The sequence below is a fragment of the Bison bison genome, unplaced genomic scaffold (assembly GCF_000754665.1).
Source record: "Bison bison bison isolate TAMUID 2011002044 unplaced genomic scaffold, Bison_UMD1.0 scf7180017864480, whole genome shotgun sequence".
Lineage (NCBI taxonomy): Eukaryota > Metazoa > Chordata > Mammalia > Artiodactyla > Bovidae > Bison > Bison bison.
Window position 1 is genome coordinate 2,799,931 of NW_011495040.1, and position 15,996 is coordinate 2,815,926.

The following is a 15,996-nucleotide window of genomic DNA, read 5'->3' on the forward strand; positions in this document are numbered from 1 at the left end:
AAGAAACATAAAATCAACTGGAAAATAAGGTTTAAAATGGAGATAAATACATATACATCAGTAATTATCTTAAGTGTCAACAGACTGACTAATCCTAACAAAAACATAGAGTGCCAGTACAATGAGAAGTCTGCTCTCCACAACTAGAGAACAGCCCACATGCAGCAGCAAAGGCCCAGCACCTAGAGGGGTGGGATGAGGAGGGAGGTAGGAGGGATGTTCAAGTGGGAGGGGACATGGGCAAACCTATGGCTGATTCATACTGATGTTTGGTAGAAACCAATGCATTATTTTAAAGCAATTATCCTTCAATTAAAATTAAATTAAAAAAAAAAAAAAAAAAAGCATAGCCAAAAAAAAAAAAAAAGAGTTACAGCTTGGATAATAAAACAAGAATCTACAATATGCTGCCTATAGAAGACCCACTTCAGGGTGAAAGATACACACAGATTGAAAGTGAAGGGATGGGGATGGAAAAAGATATTTTCATTTCATGTGAATGGAAACAAGAAAGCAACAGTAGCAATATTCATATCAGATGAAACAAACTTTAAAACAAAGGCCATAAAGGACAAAGATGAACACTATCTAATGATAAAAGGATCAATAGAAAAAGAGGATATTATACTCATTAAAATTACACAATAAAACACACTTAATTGATATCTATAGGACATTACATCCAAAAAATCAGAATACACATTCTTCTCAAGCATGCATGGAACATTCTCTAGGATAGACTACATAATTGGACACAAAACAAGCCCAACCAAATGTGCTTATACTGGCCCATCTACTCTTTACACAATTCTAACAAACTTGCTTCCTAGGAATAAGACAGAACCAGCAAATTGAAGGAAACCAAGAACCATTAAAGGCAGAAAGACAAACAGAAATAAATGGAGAGAAGACAAAAAAACAAAAAAACCACCTACAAACAGCTGTCATAAGAGTTTAAAACTAACAACTCTCAGTCCAGCAAAAAACCACATGCACACTACCTCCAGGGACATCAGTATACTGCAACATTATACAATAAATTTTGTTCCATGTGCCTTAAGGCAGGAAAATACATTTTTAGATAACTAGTATCTTTTTTCTTTAAACCATCAAAAAACCTAATATAAAACTGAAACCTAAAAAAGGGATAAGCCTCAGTTGGGTGGAAACCAGAAATGTGTGAAACATTCCATCCCTCAACAATGTCATATAAGACGATGATGAGACTGAGTCCAGAGGCCAGGTAACAAACTAGAGAAGGACCCATTTCCAACCTGCACAAATAAATGCATAAGTGTAACAATTAGAAGACTCTTAGGCAAGGTGCCAAAACATTAATTATTCCTGTTCTGCAAAGTATATAGAGTCTTCAGCACTAACCATACTAAAAACAAATGAAGAAAGTACATGCATCACTTGGAATTTACACCAATTTTACACTAAGAATAACCCCTTGTCACCTGGGTAAAAGTTTAGATGGAAAGAACACAAATGATGAAATAAAGCTGGTGAATAAGAGCAATGCCACTAAAGAAACCACTAACAGCTGACAGATGAGAAACTTATGCAAAGGCTGAAGAAGAAAGCAACTGAGAGACACGACCCAAGTACTTAGAAAGCATCTGGTTACATACACTCAATCTTAACTTGCTCTTGCTTCTCTTGTTGGGCAAGTCGTGCTGCAACTTCTTCAGGTGGCCGCTCCCTTACAGAAGTTGAGGATGCTTCCTCTTGCAGCAAAAGTAAATAAGAGGAAATCAAATTTCAGCACAGAATTTCAACAGCTAATGGGGACATAAAAACACCATCATTTGTATTTGCCAGCTATATCAACTTGAGGGCATTTTTGTGATAAAGATTATAAAACCACATCATGACTGAATGATTCCAACATGAAGAAATAAAGGGTCAGCTCTAAAGCTCCTTGTTTTCAAAGACTTATTCTCTAAAATACCAAAAATTAGCTAAGCAAGGCTGTAGACCTAATGCCAGTATAAATGTGCACTTAAGAGTATCTAGCAATAGCCTAGACAGTACATAGTTCTGATGAACACATCATTTATAAAACCACATATACAGATAATTTAACTACCTGAAGTTGCAGGCTTGGGTTTTCCTTCACCAGTTTCAGGGTGGTCGGTTTTTATAAGTTCCTCATGCTGAACCACAGGGGCTGGGACCGACAGTGTGTCACCTGCTGCAGAGATAATTTGAGCTGCCTCTGTGGGTGCTATAAATATATGTTACACATGGTATATAGTTTCCTGGATTAACAGAGAACAACAGGAATCTACTACTACTACTGCCACTTCACATCTTACTCCTTAAAGACACAAATGAATGTGATGCCACTACTCAAACACACAAATTAGTCAGGGGCTCTGTCCACTGCATAAATCCATAAACAATGAACAATGGCTGGGAAAGCACAACAGAAAGGAGTCTGGTCAGCATCCATATGTATTCTAACCATTATTCTCAGGCAAGGCTTCTAGTAATAGTACTAAATGGTACTAATACTTAACATGAGAAGGGGACATAAGATTACATAACATGTGAAAATAATAACAAAGGGGGTAAAAGGAGCCTGTAATGAAGAAAGTAAGCAAAAAAAAGGTAACCAAAAACCATTTTTTAATTGCTTTGAAAAATGGTAGAGATGAATGAAGAGGTGTGAATGAAAACAGGATGGCAATTTTAAACACAGAGGAAAAAGTTCACAGTTTAGATGGTGAGTTAGAGAACTCAGTCAAAAAACTTATGTCATAGACATATTTTTAAAGAAAGGAAGGTTTAAAAATCAAGAGCCTATAAATTATAAATAAAAGTGTTGATGCAAAAGATAGATGCAGGGGACAAAAAAATGGAGAAAAAAATTTCTCAAATAAACTGAAGGTCCCATTTAAGAGTTATAGTTGGATTACCACAAAGCCCACTAACTGGTCTCCTTGCTCTGTCCTTGTTTGCTTTATCTATTCTCCACAATAGCCAGCCTGCATATGTGCCTAGTTGCTTGGTCATGCCCAACTCTTTGTGACCCTATGAACTATAGCCTGCCAAGTTCCTCTGTCCATGGGATTTTCCAGGCAAGAATATTGCAGTGGGTAGCCATTCCCTCCTCCAAGGTATCTTCCTGAGCCCAAGATCAAACCCAGGTCTCCTGCATTGCAAGTGGATTCTTTACCATCTGAGCCACTAGGGAAGCCCACAATAGCCAGTGCCAGTAATCTTATTAAAGTAAAAGATATCAATCCCCTGACCTATAACCCTCCCAACAGCTTCCCATCTTACTCAGACTAGAAAGCAAAACTCTTACGATGGTCACCAAGAACTGACATGCTGGCATTCTGTTTCCTTTCTGACCTCATTTGCTGTTCTCCACTTACTTCAGCCCAGTTTCATTTACTCCTTGCTTGAACATGCCAAGTCTTTGCCCTAGCTAATCCTTCTACCTGGATGCTCTTCTCCACCAGTCTTTTACATGACTGACTCCCTCACCTCTTTCTGGTCTTTGCTCAAAAGACACCTTCCAGAGGAAACTTTTCCTGCCCACTCCATTTAAAACTGCAATATTCCCTCCCACATTTACCATTTTATGCCATCCTATAAATAAATTTGGAGAAGGCAATGGCACCCCACTCCAGTACTCTTGCCTGGAAAATCCCATGGATGGAGGAGCCTGGTGGGCTGCAGTCCATGGGGTCGCTAAGAGTCGGACACGACTGAATGACTTCACTTTCACTTTTCACTTGCATGCACTGGAGAAGGAAATGGCAACCCACTCCAGTGTTCTTGCCTGGAGAATTCCAAGGACGGGGGAGCCTGGTGGGCTGCCGTCTATGGGGTCACACAGAGTCGGACACAACTGAAGCGACTTAGCAGCATACATAAATTTGGAGAAGGAAATGGCAACCCACTCCAGTATTCTTGCTTGGAGAATCCCATGGACAGAGGAGCTTGGTGGGCTGCAGTTCACAGGTCGCAAAAAGTCGGACACGACTGAGCGACTTCACTTTCACTTATACATAAATTACTTGTGCATCGTATACAATTTCCCTCCCCTCATCCCACTAAGAAATATGCACAGCATTTGTATGCTTGTTTTTACTATTTTGTTCATGGCTATAACCTCAGTGCCTAGAAGACACCCACCACTTGGCACACAATAGAAACTCAGTATATACTGAATGGAAGGTGATTTCATCAAGGCAGAAGTGAGTACAGAGAAACAATACATTCAAATGTATGCTGAACAGGTGAGGATGAGGTAAACGCTGTAAATTGGTGTGGGATTACTTACAAATCATGAAGACAAAAAATACCTGCATATCAAAACCTAGATTAAGATACTTCGATCACTAAGACAGGAGAGAGGAGAATGAATTGGTGAACAAGTAGAAAAAAGAAGTGGGGAAAGAGAGCAAATCTTAAAATCTAAAGAGAGGGAAAAACTAGGAGTCAGAGAAAAGGAAAAAAAGTAACTGTGTTTCAAGCAAGACCAATTCTTGTTCTTACTAGTACTCAGTAGCTGTTCAAAAACAAAAGCCCCATTCCATATCCCACTCAACACCTAAATGAGGGCCAAGAAGACACATGAGAATATTCCTTCCCAGGGTGAGGGAAGACTCCTTCATGGGGACAGACCCCCTCACCTTTGACCATGGGTACAAATACATTAAACAATTCATTTACCCACAATTTTAAAAGAAGGATTCTAAATATAGGTACCTGTTGTTGAAGCTGAAGTATCTCCCTTTTGTTTTTGAGGTTGTGAGGCAGGCTGTTTAGATTCTTTCATTACCTCTGATACACTAGAGATTTTCAGTGGACCAGACTGAATCTTGGAAATGAAAAACATTTAACGTTTCAGACATAAATAGTGTTTTTTAAAAAGGCAGCATACAGTAACTTGTATTATTTAAAAAGTAGTAAAAAGCTTGGGAGTTATCAATAATTCACAACAATGTATTTTATTAACCACAGTAAGAGAACCCATCATACTAGGAAAATGCAGTCCAAAAGTAGTCCATATTTTAATAGTAACAAAAACTTCTCCTAAGGTAACTAATGTACTTGATATATGACCTTCCTTTTAAATAACCATTACTTTTATGTGTACAACACTGAGAAGGCTATTTCCATTCACTTTCTAAATCCAATTATGGTGTCTTCTAAATACATTCAGTTAGAAACAAACATTTTTTAAAAAGCTCTCAGTAAAAATAAAAATTCATTTTTCCTTTCTTTAATCTCCAAGATTCACGCACCTGCACTTCCAAGATATATGATGCAATTCTAATGCCTGCTTTCCTCTTTCTTAATAACCACATGCTTTAAGTTTAAGGCACCATTCATGAACAGGACTGTCAAATGATATGCCAGAGAAAACTACTGAGTAACAGAAATATTTTCATTTACCACCTATGCGGTCTCCCTTTTGCAAGAACTTGGCATTGGGACTCGGATATCCTAAGATGACTACTCAACCATAATAGAAATGGTTCTGAATTTTGTCACTACCAGAAATCAGAAATATACCCACTTTCTATTAAAATTTTATTACTTTTATCTCATGAAATGCATGCTCATTATAACAAGCCAAATAGTATCAAGATAAAGCATTGTTTTATTTAGCCTCTTCATTGCTCCTTCCAGGCTTCTCAGGAAGCCACTGCTAATGCCCTGAAATCTATCCTTCCACCCATGCGCTCAGGTATATACACATATGCAGTTTTTCATTTCTTTAAACAATCTAAAATAGGTAATTATATAACTTGCTTTTTTCATTTAACAACACATTAATATATTTTTTTCATTTAACAACAACTCATTTGCTTCCAGGTTAAGAAATTCTTTTTAGTTGAATAATATCCCAATTTAATTGTATATCCTAGTGGAATTTCAAATTCCATAATCTGGGTCTATTATTCCACTATTCATGGACATTCAAACTGTTTCCTGTTCTTTGTTAAGCATTCTTGTCCACAGACAACTGAAAAGCACTAGAGTATGATGTCTGCAGGACAGTTTGCCACAAGAAACACTGGGTCAGAGGACTCGTATATTTTTAACATATTATCACTTTGACATAAGGTTCTAGCAACTCACATTCTCACAATGAACATGTATGTGTTTGTGTACAAATATGATCTATTTGTAGACTCAGTTGTTCTATTTCTCTAATTTCTATTTCTATGTCAAAATCTTCTTGTTTATAACAGTAGAATTATAACAAAGTCAGTATCTGGAAAGGCAAGTGTCATCTGACTCCCTAACCCAACACTTTCAAAATGTCCTTGACCAGTCTTGTACATTTCTTATTCTTCCATGTGAACTTTAAATCTTGTCTAATTCCTCACCCTCTGGAAAAATCAATTAGAAATTTTATTAGATCTGTGTGTGTATTTATGTATACACACATACATATCATAAAAATATTACTTCTCTCAAATACATACATATTTAAGAGATTTGAGAGAAACACATATATTTAAGAAAAATGACATTTTTATAGTACTACATTCTATTCAGGTATATAACATTTATCACCATTTAGGGAAGTTATCTTCTACTCTCATCAAAAAGATTTTAGCAGCGAAGGAGGGGGTGGAATAAATTTAGAGAGCAACATTAAAACATATACATTACCATATGTAAAACATAGAGCTAGTGGGAAGTTGTATATAACACAGGGAGCTCAACCTAGAGCTCTGTGAAGACCTAGAGGTGTGGGATGGGGGTGGAGGGGTGGGAGGGAGGTTCAGGAGGGAGGGGAATATATGCATACTTAAGGCTGATTCACGTTATTGTACAGCAGAAACCAACACAACATGGTAAAGCAATTATTCTCTAATTAAAAGAAAAAAGAAAAAAAAATAATTCAGATACAGTATTTGTATCTATAATGAGACAATAAACTGACCATGTGAAACAACATTTTAGGATCATCTTCTCTCAGTATTTACTGTCTATGCATAAATAACCATGTTGACACTAAAAGGGTTACCATCAAATGAAGTGCATAGTTTCTAAAATCGACACGTTTGTAACAATGCACAACAACTGAGAGTACTGAATAAATGGGACAAAATAAAAATAAAAACACTAACTGCTACTGGAATTCAGAGGTGAGAGAAAACTGACTTTGGTCTGTGTAGTGAAGAATGCCAGTCTTGAAGAAAACAATAGAAGACAAAAGAAAGGAAGTCATTCTGGGTAGAAGACAACCATGGGAAGAGGTATACAAATAGAAAGGATCTCTGTTTAGTCTTCTGCTTTACCAAGGACCTTGGAACAATGCCTGGTACATAATAATCACTTGACTGACATTTGAGTAAATAAACGAATGAAAAGTATAGGCACAGCCATATGGTAAACAAGTACGAGAGCAAGGATTTATGCGCAGGACCGTACAGGGCTAAAGGCAGAGTGCAGTAAGAGCCACACCGCCAAGGGCACCGAACGTCAACCGAAGAACCAGCAAAAACCACAAACCACAGAAATAAAGGAACCAACAGCCAGCTCCTAAGCTAACATTTAACCACTCTTGGCTTCACTTTTCTTATTCATACCATGAGATACCATGAGACAATCTCAAAGCCTTACTTGTTTTTACATTCTGTCTTTAAAACAACAGGAATCAAAGCCCCTGATTAAGTGATACAATGAAAATATCATGAAAACACCACAACACTTATTCTAGAAGATTCTCTAAAACTAATAAAAGGATGGCCTAGATGATGTTAAGAGTGACTGGTGGGGCAGAGCCTGGAGGTGGGAAAGAAATGCTGTGTGTAAGGAGGGACAGCACTGTTGACCTGCTGGGCACTTCCACTTGTCAGCTCTGCATGTCTGCATTACACAACCTCGAAATTTTCAGTCTTTTTTAAAATTCTTATTTTTTAATAACTTTATTTATTTTTAGTTGTACTGGGTCTTCTTCGCTGCACGGGCTTTTCTCTAACTGCGGTGAGCAGGGGCTACTCTTTGTTGCAGTGTGCGGGCTTCTCACTGTGGCAGTTTCTCTTATTGCGGCACGTGGGCTCAACAGTTGTGGCTCCTGGGCTCTACCGCACAGGCTCAACAGTCGTGGCACATGGGCTGAGTAGCTCCACAGCATGTGAGATCTTCCTAGACCAGGGATCGAACCTGTGTCTCCTGCATTGGCAGGCGGATTCTTTACCACTGAGGCATCAGAGAAGCCCTTGCACTCTTCTTAATTTGCTTTTTTTAATATTAATGATTGTACCAAGCTATCAGGTAGCTAGGTTAGAATTCTTGGATTCACCTTCACAGTTGCCCATATTTTGCTTGCTATCCTCTCTTGTTTAAACTCTAATTACTTTACAATATTGTATTGGTTTTGCCATACATCAACATGAATCCACCACGAGTGTACACGTGTTCCCCATCCTGAACCCCCCTCCCTAAACTCTAATATTTATTTGTCTTGCCACCATTCTTACCCTATTTCTGACCTTTAACAGCAGGGCAGCAAAAGTGGAGCAAGAAAAGGTCAAGGCTATTGAGAATGACACCTGGAAGTCATGTCCAGGGAGAAAAGAACACTACTCTGAACTGTGTAGCCTGACTCTATGCTCCTGGATGCTTCCAGCTATTTCTCCCAGGTCACATAGCTCAGAACAGACCCAGGACTTTAGCCATAGGATTCTGCTTCTACTGAAGCTGCAACTCTATCTTCCTGAGCCAGCATAAACACTTTAAAGTTCACATGGATGAATAAACCATGTAGAACATTTTCTATCATTTGGGGAAGGGGCAGGAAAAGTCAAAGGACACCTGCTTTTCCATATAGTAACTCTGTCACAGGTCTGGTCTCAAGACATTGCTACATACTGGAGAAAAGATCTCTAACCAGTTTCTTACAAAGAACTGGTCAGCCACGTTCAACCTCATAGACTATGGAAATACCCAATACCAAATCAGCAAAATTCATGTTCTCTTTCATCAATCTTTTTTTCAAGCATCTGTTTGAAAGAAGGAATATGTACAATGTTAAAAAAAAAAAAAAAAATTTGTAAGCCTCATGGAGAAAAGAAAGATGAAACTGAAGAAAATGCACAAAGTTCCAGGAATACTGGAAGATATTCCCATCACTGAATCAGTATGTAGCTGAAAATTCTATGACTGCTTTGTGATCTAAAAGGAGCCATGACTAACTATAACATGGGGATCCTGGTGTCATGGCCATTCTTCGTTTATGCTTTTAGCGTTCTAAGTCAGAGTCTGAGAGCTGCAGTGCTGGAGGCTGACACAGAACCCCTTGGGTCTGCAGGGCAGCCAGGGTTACTTCTGCCCAAGCTGCCCTTCCATTTAACCTGTGGGCCACATAATTATTTTCTATGTGATGTGGACTAAATGAGAGCATTTATGGGACTCCAAAGGGATAAAAATCCTTTAGGAAACATTAGTTCAAGTTAAAGAAAAATGACAAACAATGCTGGCAAAATATTTTCAAGATGAAAGCAAGCAACCTGCTTTTCAAAGTATTCCACAGGATAAACTGAAACGATTTAAAACTCTTACCGGTTTCTTTGGCAATGGAACAGTGTAAGGTGGGGAACCAAGGACCATCTCAAAGAGTTTATCTGAGTAAGGTATGGTTTTCTCTACATTCTTCCGGAAATGGGAATCCCATTTGGCATACAGGATGGTGCCACCAATACCGCCACCAACAAACAAAATGCCAGCTCCAGCAATTTTGCTAGCAGACAACCTAAGTGAAAGAAATAGGAAACACAGGTTTATTTTGTTTTTTTTTAACTCTCCTAAACCTTAAGTCTCAAATACCTTTAAGCTCCACTTCTCTACCACTGACTCAGATCACAGCAGCCCAGTTTATCTCCACACGCTGCACATCACCTTTCCCTGGTTTGTTTTTTAACATGTCCAAAATAAAAAATAACATTTCTTTATGAATAATTTTTCCTTAATACATTAATATCTAGGATAGGAAGAATGAAGCAATCGGCTCTTTCATACTTAAAACTTAGCATGTTCACACTCATGAGGCTTCCTTTGAACCCCAAAAACAAGTATCACTAATTTTCAAAGCTCCTCTCCCTTAATTAAGCATTTCTGTAAATACAATAAAATAAATATTAAGAAGAACTAACAAATACTTTTTAAGTTTCAGTGTGCTGAGTTCTAGTTATAAATCTATTTGCCATATAATGGGAGCCAGCACAGGGGGCGGAGGATGTCTACCTTGGATGACATCCAAGCACCAAAGAGCCAAAAGGAGCACCATAAGATACATATGCTCCAAAGTTATTATGAGAAAACTCCAGTGTTTCTACCCTTTAAAAAACAAGATTTTAAGTAGATATTCCCATATTCAAGGAATGAATACACACACACACACACACACACACTTCAGCACACAGTTAAAAGTCTGTTTACAGGGAGATATGCTACATACCGAGAACTGCCTGAAGTGGAGTATCTGCGGCATGGTCGCAATGGACGGAGGACAAACTTCCCACAAAGACAGTTCTAGGGGGGAAGAAGCAAACATTACAACCAATAGTTACAGGAACCTAGTTCTTGCCTGGAGAATCCCAGGGACGGGGGAGCCTGGTAGGCTGCCGTCTATGGGGTTGCACAGAGTTAGACATGACTGAAGCGACTTAGCAGAAGGCTTTTAGGGTAGGGAAGTAAATCCTTTTACTACAAATACAAATGTCTTTCTTAAAATTTTATTTTACTTTCATAAACCAACTTACCATGAAACATATTTACAGATCCTTAAAAACAGTGACACATCCTACACCCCAAGACTCATATAAAATTACTTTTAAGATTTAAAAAAAAAGGGACTATGAAACCACTCCTCCCCCAACTGCCTGCACCATGCAGCTTGTGAGATCTTAGTTTCCTGACCAAGGACTGAATCTGGGCTCCTGGCAGTAGAAGCATGGAGTCCTAACCTCTGGACCACCAGGGAATTCTCCAGACCACTTTTTTTTTTTAATTGAAATATAGTTGATGTGGGCTTCCCTGGTGGTTCAGTGGTAAAGAATCCGTCAATCAATACAGGAGACATAGGTTCAGTTCCTGGGAGAAGGAAATGGCAACCTTCTCCAGTATTCTTGCCTGGGAAATCCCATGGACAGAGGAGACTGATGGGCTACAGTCCATGGGGTAGCAAAAGAATCAGACACAGCTTAGTGACTAAATAACAGCAACAACATAGGTGATGTACAATATTATGTTTCTGCTTTACAAAACAGTGTTCACAAATTTTAAAGGTTATTTCATTCATAGTTATTGTAAACTACTGGCTATATTCCCCGTGTTGTACAATATACCCTTGTAGCTTATTATTTTACACACAGAAGTTTATACCTCAGTCCCCTACCCTTATCTTACTTCTCCTGGTTCTCCTCTCCACTTAACCCACTAGTTTGCTCTCTTTATCTGTGAGTCTGCTTCTTTTTATTGTAAGCAAGTAAGTGTTAGTCGCTCAGTCGTGCCTGACTCTTTGTGACCCCACAGACTGCAGCCCACCAGGCTACTCTGTCCATGAGATTTTCCAGGCAAGGATACTGGAGTGGGTTGCCATTTCCTTCTCCAGGGGATCGTCCCAATCCAGGGATCGAACCTGGGCATCCTGCACTGCAGGCAGATTCTTTACCGACTGAGCCACAAGGGAAGCTGTAGCTTTTTTCTGGAGAGAAAAGGAGGATGCAATTGAGAAGGTTCACACAGGGCTTCTAAGAGTAATGCTGCAATTTTTAAAAACTTGTACACAAGTGTCCTGCTGTTCATGTAAGTGATATCATATAGTACTTGTCTCTGATGTATTTCACTTAGCACACTCTGATTATAAAATAATCCTTGCATGATTTTACTCTGATGGTTTAATTTTTTTTACGTTTAAATCTTTGAATCCAGTGTAAAGTATATGGTATGGATAAACTATTTTTTCCTAAATGTCTAAATCACAAACTGAATAATCCATTTCTTTCAACAATTTGAAATGCCACCTTAAAATATACTCAATTTCTTGGTGCATTTAGATTTCCTAATTTGTTCCACTGTTCCACCCTATTCACACACTTCTATTCATAGACAAATACCACAATGCTTTAAACACTGCATCTTACAATTAGGTTTTAACCTGGTAGAGCAAGTCCTCTCTTCTAGTACTTTTTTTTTCCTCAGAATTTTTCTGGATTTTCTTGCTTTTGTTGTTTTGATAGCTGAGCTTTCAATTAAACAACTATAACAACTGTAATATGCACCCTGATTTAAGAAGAGATTAAACGTGAAAAAAAAATTACCTTTTATGACCAAAAAATAGTAGCAATACGTTTCATACCTCTATACCAAAAAAAACAAAAAAACAAAAACAAAATACTGACTCAAATTAATAGGTTTTTTTAATCTGAAATAGTGGCTCCTGATTTTAAAAATTGGCTACCTGCATAGTCTATAATAAATTTTATATTTCAAATAAAGCTTTAAAAGTCAGGAAATTGAAGCTTTTTACAGTTTTATCATACACGTATGAATCCCTAGATACAAAGTTTAATCTTGCCTAGTAAATATATATACATATACACCTATATCTTTTAAGTCTCTTAATCCTCAAGTCTTTTACTCCATAGATGTTTCCTCCAGTAATTATTGGAAGACTCTGCTTGTTTGGTCTGCGGAATTTTCCACAGACCGGATTCTGTTCGAGGTGCAACTTAAAATATGCCAGTCCTCTGTATTTCCTGCAACCTGGAGAGGAAACCAGACACTTGACCAGACTCAGGTATATTCTCTTTGGCAGGACTTTACATGGTGGTATTTTCTTCCACTATGGAGGCACACAATGCCCGCCTGTCTCTCTTTGTGTAATGTTATCAACTGTACTGATTTACAATGTCCAGATCCATTAATTTATTGGAAGTTGCCAAAAGTGGACTCTAATTCTATTTTTCATTTATAATTTGACATATTTAATAAAGAGATGCTTACCATCATCTACAATTTAGTTACTCAGCAGTAGTTTATGGAGGAAAGAAAGGATAAATGGTTGATTCTTTCTATCCTTTTATCCAGTTATCCTCTGATGAGCAACAATTGCAGGGTTTTTTGGTTTCCATTTATTGTGACAGATTGTATTTTCCAAAACTTGCCACGTTTCACATGCTTTTCTAGAACTTTGCCACCTCCCCAGAACCCTATAAGCTTAAACGATCCCAAGAACCTCCTAATGTAACCTCCTTAGAAATGAAAAGATAAATATTTACTTATATATTATTTCCTTATATGTATATATGCACACGTGTATGCTAAGTCACTTCAGTCATGTTTGACTCTTTGTGACTCCATGGACTATAGCTCACCAGCCTCCTCTGTTCATGGGATTTTCTAGGCAAGAATACTGGAGTGGGTTGCCATGCCCTCCTCCAGGGGATCTTCCAAACCCAGGGACCGAACCCATATCTCTTAGGATCTCCTGCACTGGCAGATGGGCTCTACCACTAGCACCACCTGGAACCATATGCATATATAATACAATATAATCTTTATCTGTATAATAATAAATATAACTTACTGTAAAAGAACAAATAATGTTATGGTTAATTAATACCAGTAAGTTTGGGGTGAACTGTTATACAGCTATAACCAACCATATGCTTGCACCTGGAAATGGGGTGCTACTACCAAACATAAAACATGTGGTAATGACTTTGGGATGGAACTGGGGGGTGGAACTGAAAGTTGGAAGGGGCTTGAGGAGACTGTTAGCAGAAGCCTAATGATCTTCATGGAAGCTGTTCTGGTGAGGGCTTAAGAAAAGCATGAAAAATATTTTGGGAACCTGGAGGAAAAAGGAATCTTTGTATGTAGTGGTAGAAGTTTATCAAAACTCTCACAATGGTAAGATGTGGAAAACAGAAAATTAGGCATTGCTGTACATAATGAAGGGGCTTCCCAGGTGGTGCTAGTGGTAAAGAATCCGCCTGCCAATGCAAGAGGTGCTGGAGACATGAGTTTGATCCCTGGGTTGGGAAGATCCCCTGGAGGACATGGCAACCCACTCCAGTATTCTTGCCTAGAGAATCCCATGGACAGACAAGCCTGGCAGGCTACAGTTCATGGAGTTGCAAAGAGTCTGAAGAGATTTAGTACACACTATCTAATGAATTGACGGATTTAGCTAGACAAGAGTCAGATCAGATCAGTCGCTCAGTCGTGTCCAACTCTTTGCAACCCCATGAATTGCAGCACGCCAGGCCTCCCTGTCCATCACCAACTCCCGGAGTTCACTCAGACTCACGTCCATCGGGTCAGTGATGCCATCCAGCCATCTCATCCTCTGTCGTCCCCTTCTCCTCTTGTCCCCAATCCCTCCCAGCATCAGAGTCTTTTCCAATGAGTCAACTCTTCGCATGAGATGGCCAAAGTACTGGAGTTTCAGCTTTAGCATCATTCCCTCCAAAGAAATCCCAGGGCTGATCTCCTTCAGAATGGACTGGTTGGATCTCCTTGCAGTCCAAGGGACTCTCAAGAGTCTTCTCCAACACCACAGTTCAAAAGCATCAATTCTTCGGCGCTCAGCCTTCTTCACAGTCCAACTCTCACATCCATACATGACCACAGGAAAAACCATAGCCTTGACTAGACAAACCTTTGTTGGCAAAGTAATGGCTCTGCTTTTGAATATGCTATCTAGGTTGGTCATAACTTTCCCTCCAAGGAGTAAGCGTCTTTTAATTTCATGGCTGCAGTCACCATCTGCAGTGATTTTGGAGCCCAGAAAAATAAAGTCTGACACTGTTTCCACTGTTTCCCCATCTATTTCCCATGAAGTGATGGGACCGGATGCCATGATCTTCGTTTTCTGAATGTTGAGCTTTAAGCCAACTTTTTCACTCTCCACTCTCACCTTCATCAAGAGGCTTTTTAGTTCCTCTTCACTTCCTGCCATAAGGGTGGTGTCATCTGCATATTTGAGGTTATTGATATTTCTCCCGGAAATCTTGATTTCAGCTTGTGTTTCTTCCAGTCCAGCGTTTCTCATGATGTACTCTGCATATAAGTTAAATAAACAGGGTGACAATATACAGCCTTGACGTACTCCTTTTCCTATTTGGAACCAGTCCAGTTCTAACTCTTGCTTCCTGACCTGCATACAGATTTCTCAAGAGGCAGATCAGGTGGTATGGTATTCCCATCTCTTTCAGAATTTTCCAGTTTATTATGATCCACACAGTCAAAGGCTTTGGCATAGTCAATAAAGCAGAAATAGATGTTTTTCTGGAACTCTCTTGCTTTTTCCATGATCCAGCGGATGTTGGCAATTTGATCTCTGGTTCCTCTGCCTTTTCTAAAACCAGCTTGAACATCAGGAAGTTCATGGTTCACATATTGCTGAAGCCTGACTTGGAGAATTTTGAGCACTACTTTACTAGCGTGTGAGATGAGTGCAATTGTGCAGTAGTTTGAGCATTCTTTGGCATTGCCTTTCTTTGGGATTGGAATAAAAACTGACCTTTTCCAGTCCTGTGGCCACTGCTGAGTTTTCCAAATTTGCTAGCATATTGAGTGCAGCACTTTCACAGCATCATCTTTCAGGATTTGGAATAGCTCAACTGGAATTCCATCACCTCCACTAGCTTTGTTCGTAGTGATGCTTTCTAAGGCCCACTTCACTTCACATTCCAGGATGTCTGGCTCTAGGTCAGTGATCACACCATGGTGATTATCTGGGTCTTGAAGATCTTTTTTGTACAGTTCTTCTGTGTATTCTTGCCATCTCTTCTTAATATCTTCTGCCTCTGTTAGGTCCATACCATTTCTGTCCTTTATCGAGCCCATCTTTGCATTAAATGTTCCTTTGGTATCTCTGATTTTCTTGAAGAGATCTCTAGTCTTTCCCATTCTGTTGTTCTCCTCTATTTCTTTGCATTGATCGCTGAAGAAGGCTTTCTTATCTCTTCTTGCTATTCTCTTTGAACTCTGCATTCAAATGGG

General features: G+C 38.9%; 1 protein-coding gene across 3 annotated transcripts in view; it reads right to left on the bottom strand.

Annotated features, from left to right (window-relative positions):
• IMMT (inner membrane protein, mitochondrial) overlaps window positions 1-15,996 on the bottom strand; it is a 42,633-nt gene that overhangs the window by 16,787 nt on the left and 9,850 nt on the right. For 2 of the 3 annotated variants that reach the window (XM_010862211.1, XM_010862210.1), the window contains exons 2-6: window positions 10,442-10,515; window positions 9,547-9,736; window positions 4,729-4,840; window positions 2,093-2,194; window positions 1,635-1,730 (exon numbers count right to left, since the gene is read on the bottom strand). In XM_010862211.1, coding sequence (XP_010860513.1) covers window positions 1,635-1,730; window positions 2,093-2,194; window positions 4,729-4,840; window positions 9,547-9,736; window positions 10,442-10,515 — 574 coding nt within the window. Of the gene's footprint in view, window positions 1-1,634; window positions 1,731-2,092; window positions 2,231-4,728; window positions 4,841-9,546; window positions 9,737-10,441; window positions 10,516-15,996 lie in introns of all 3 variants that reach the window. The other variant, XM_010862209.1, reaches the window with a different exon arrangement.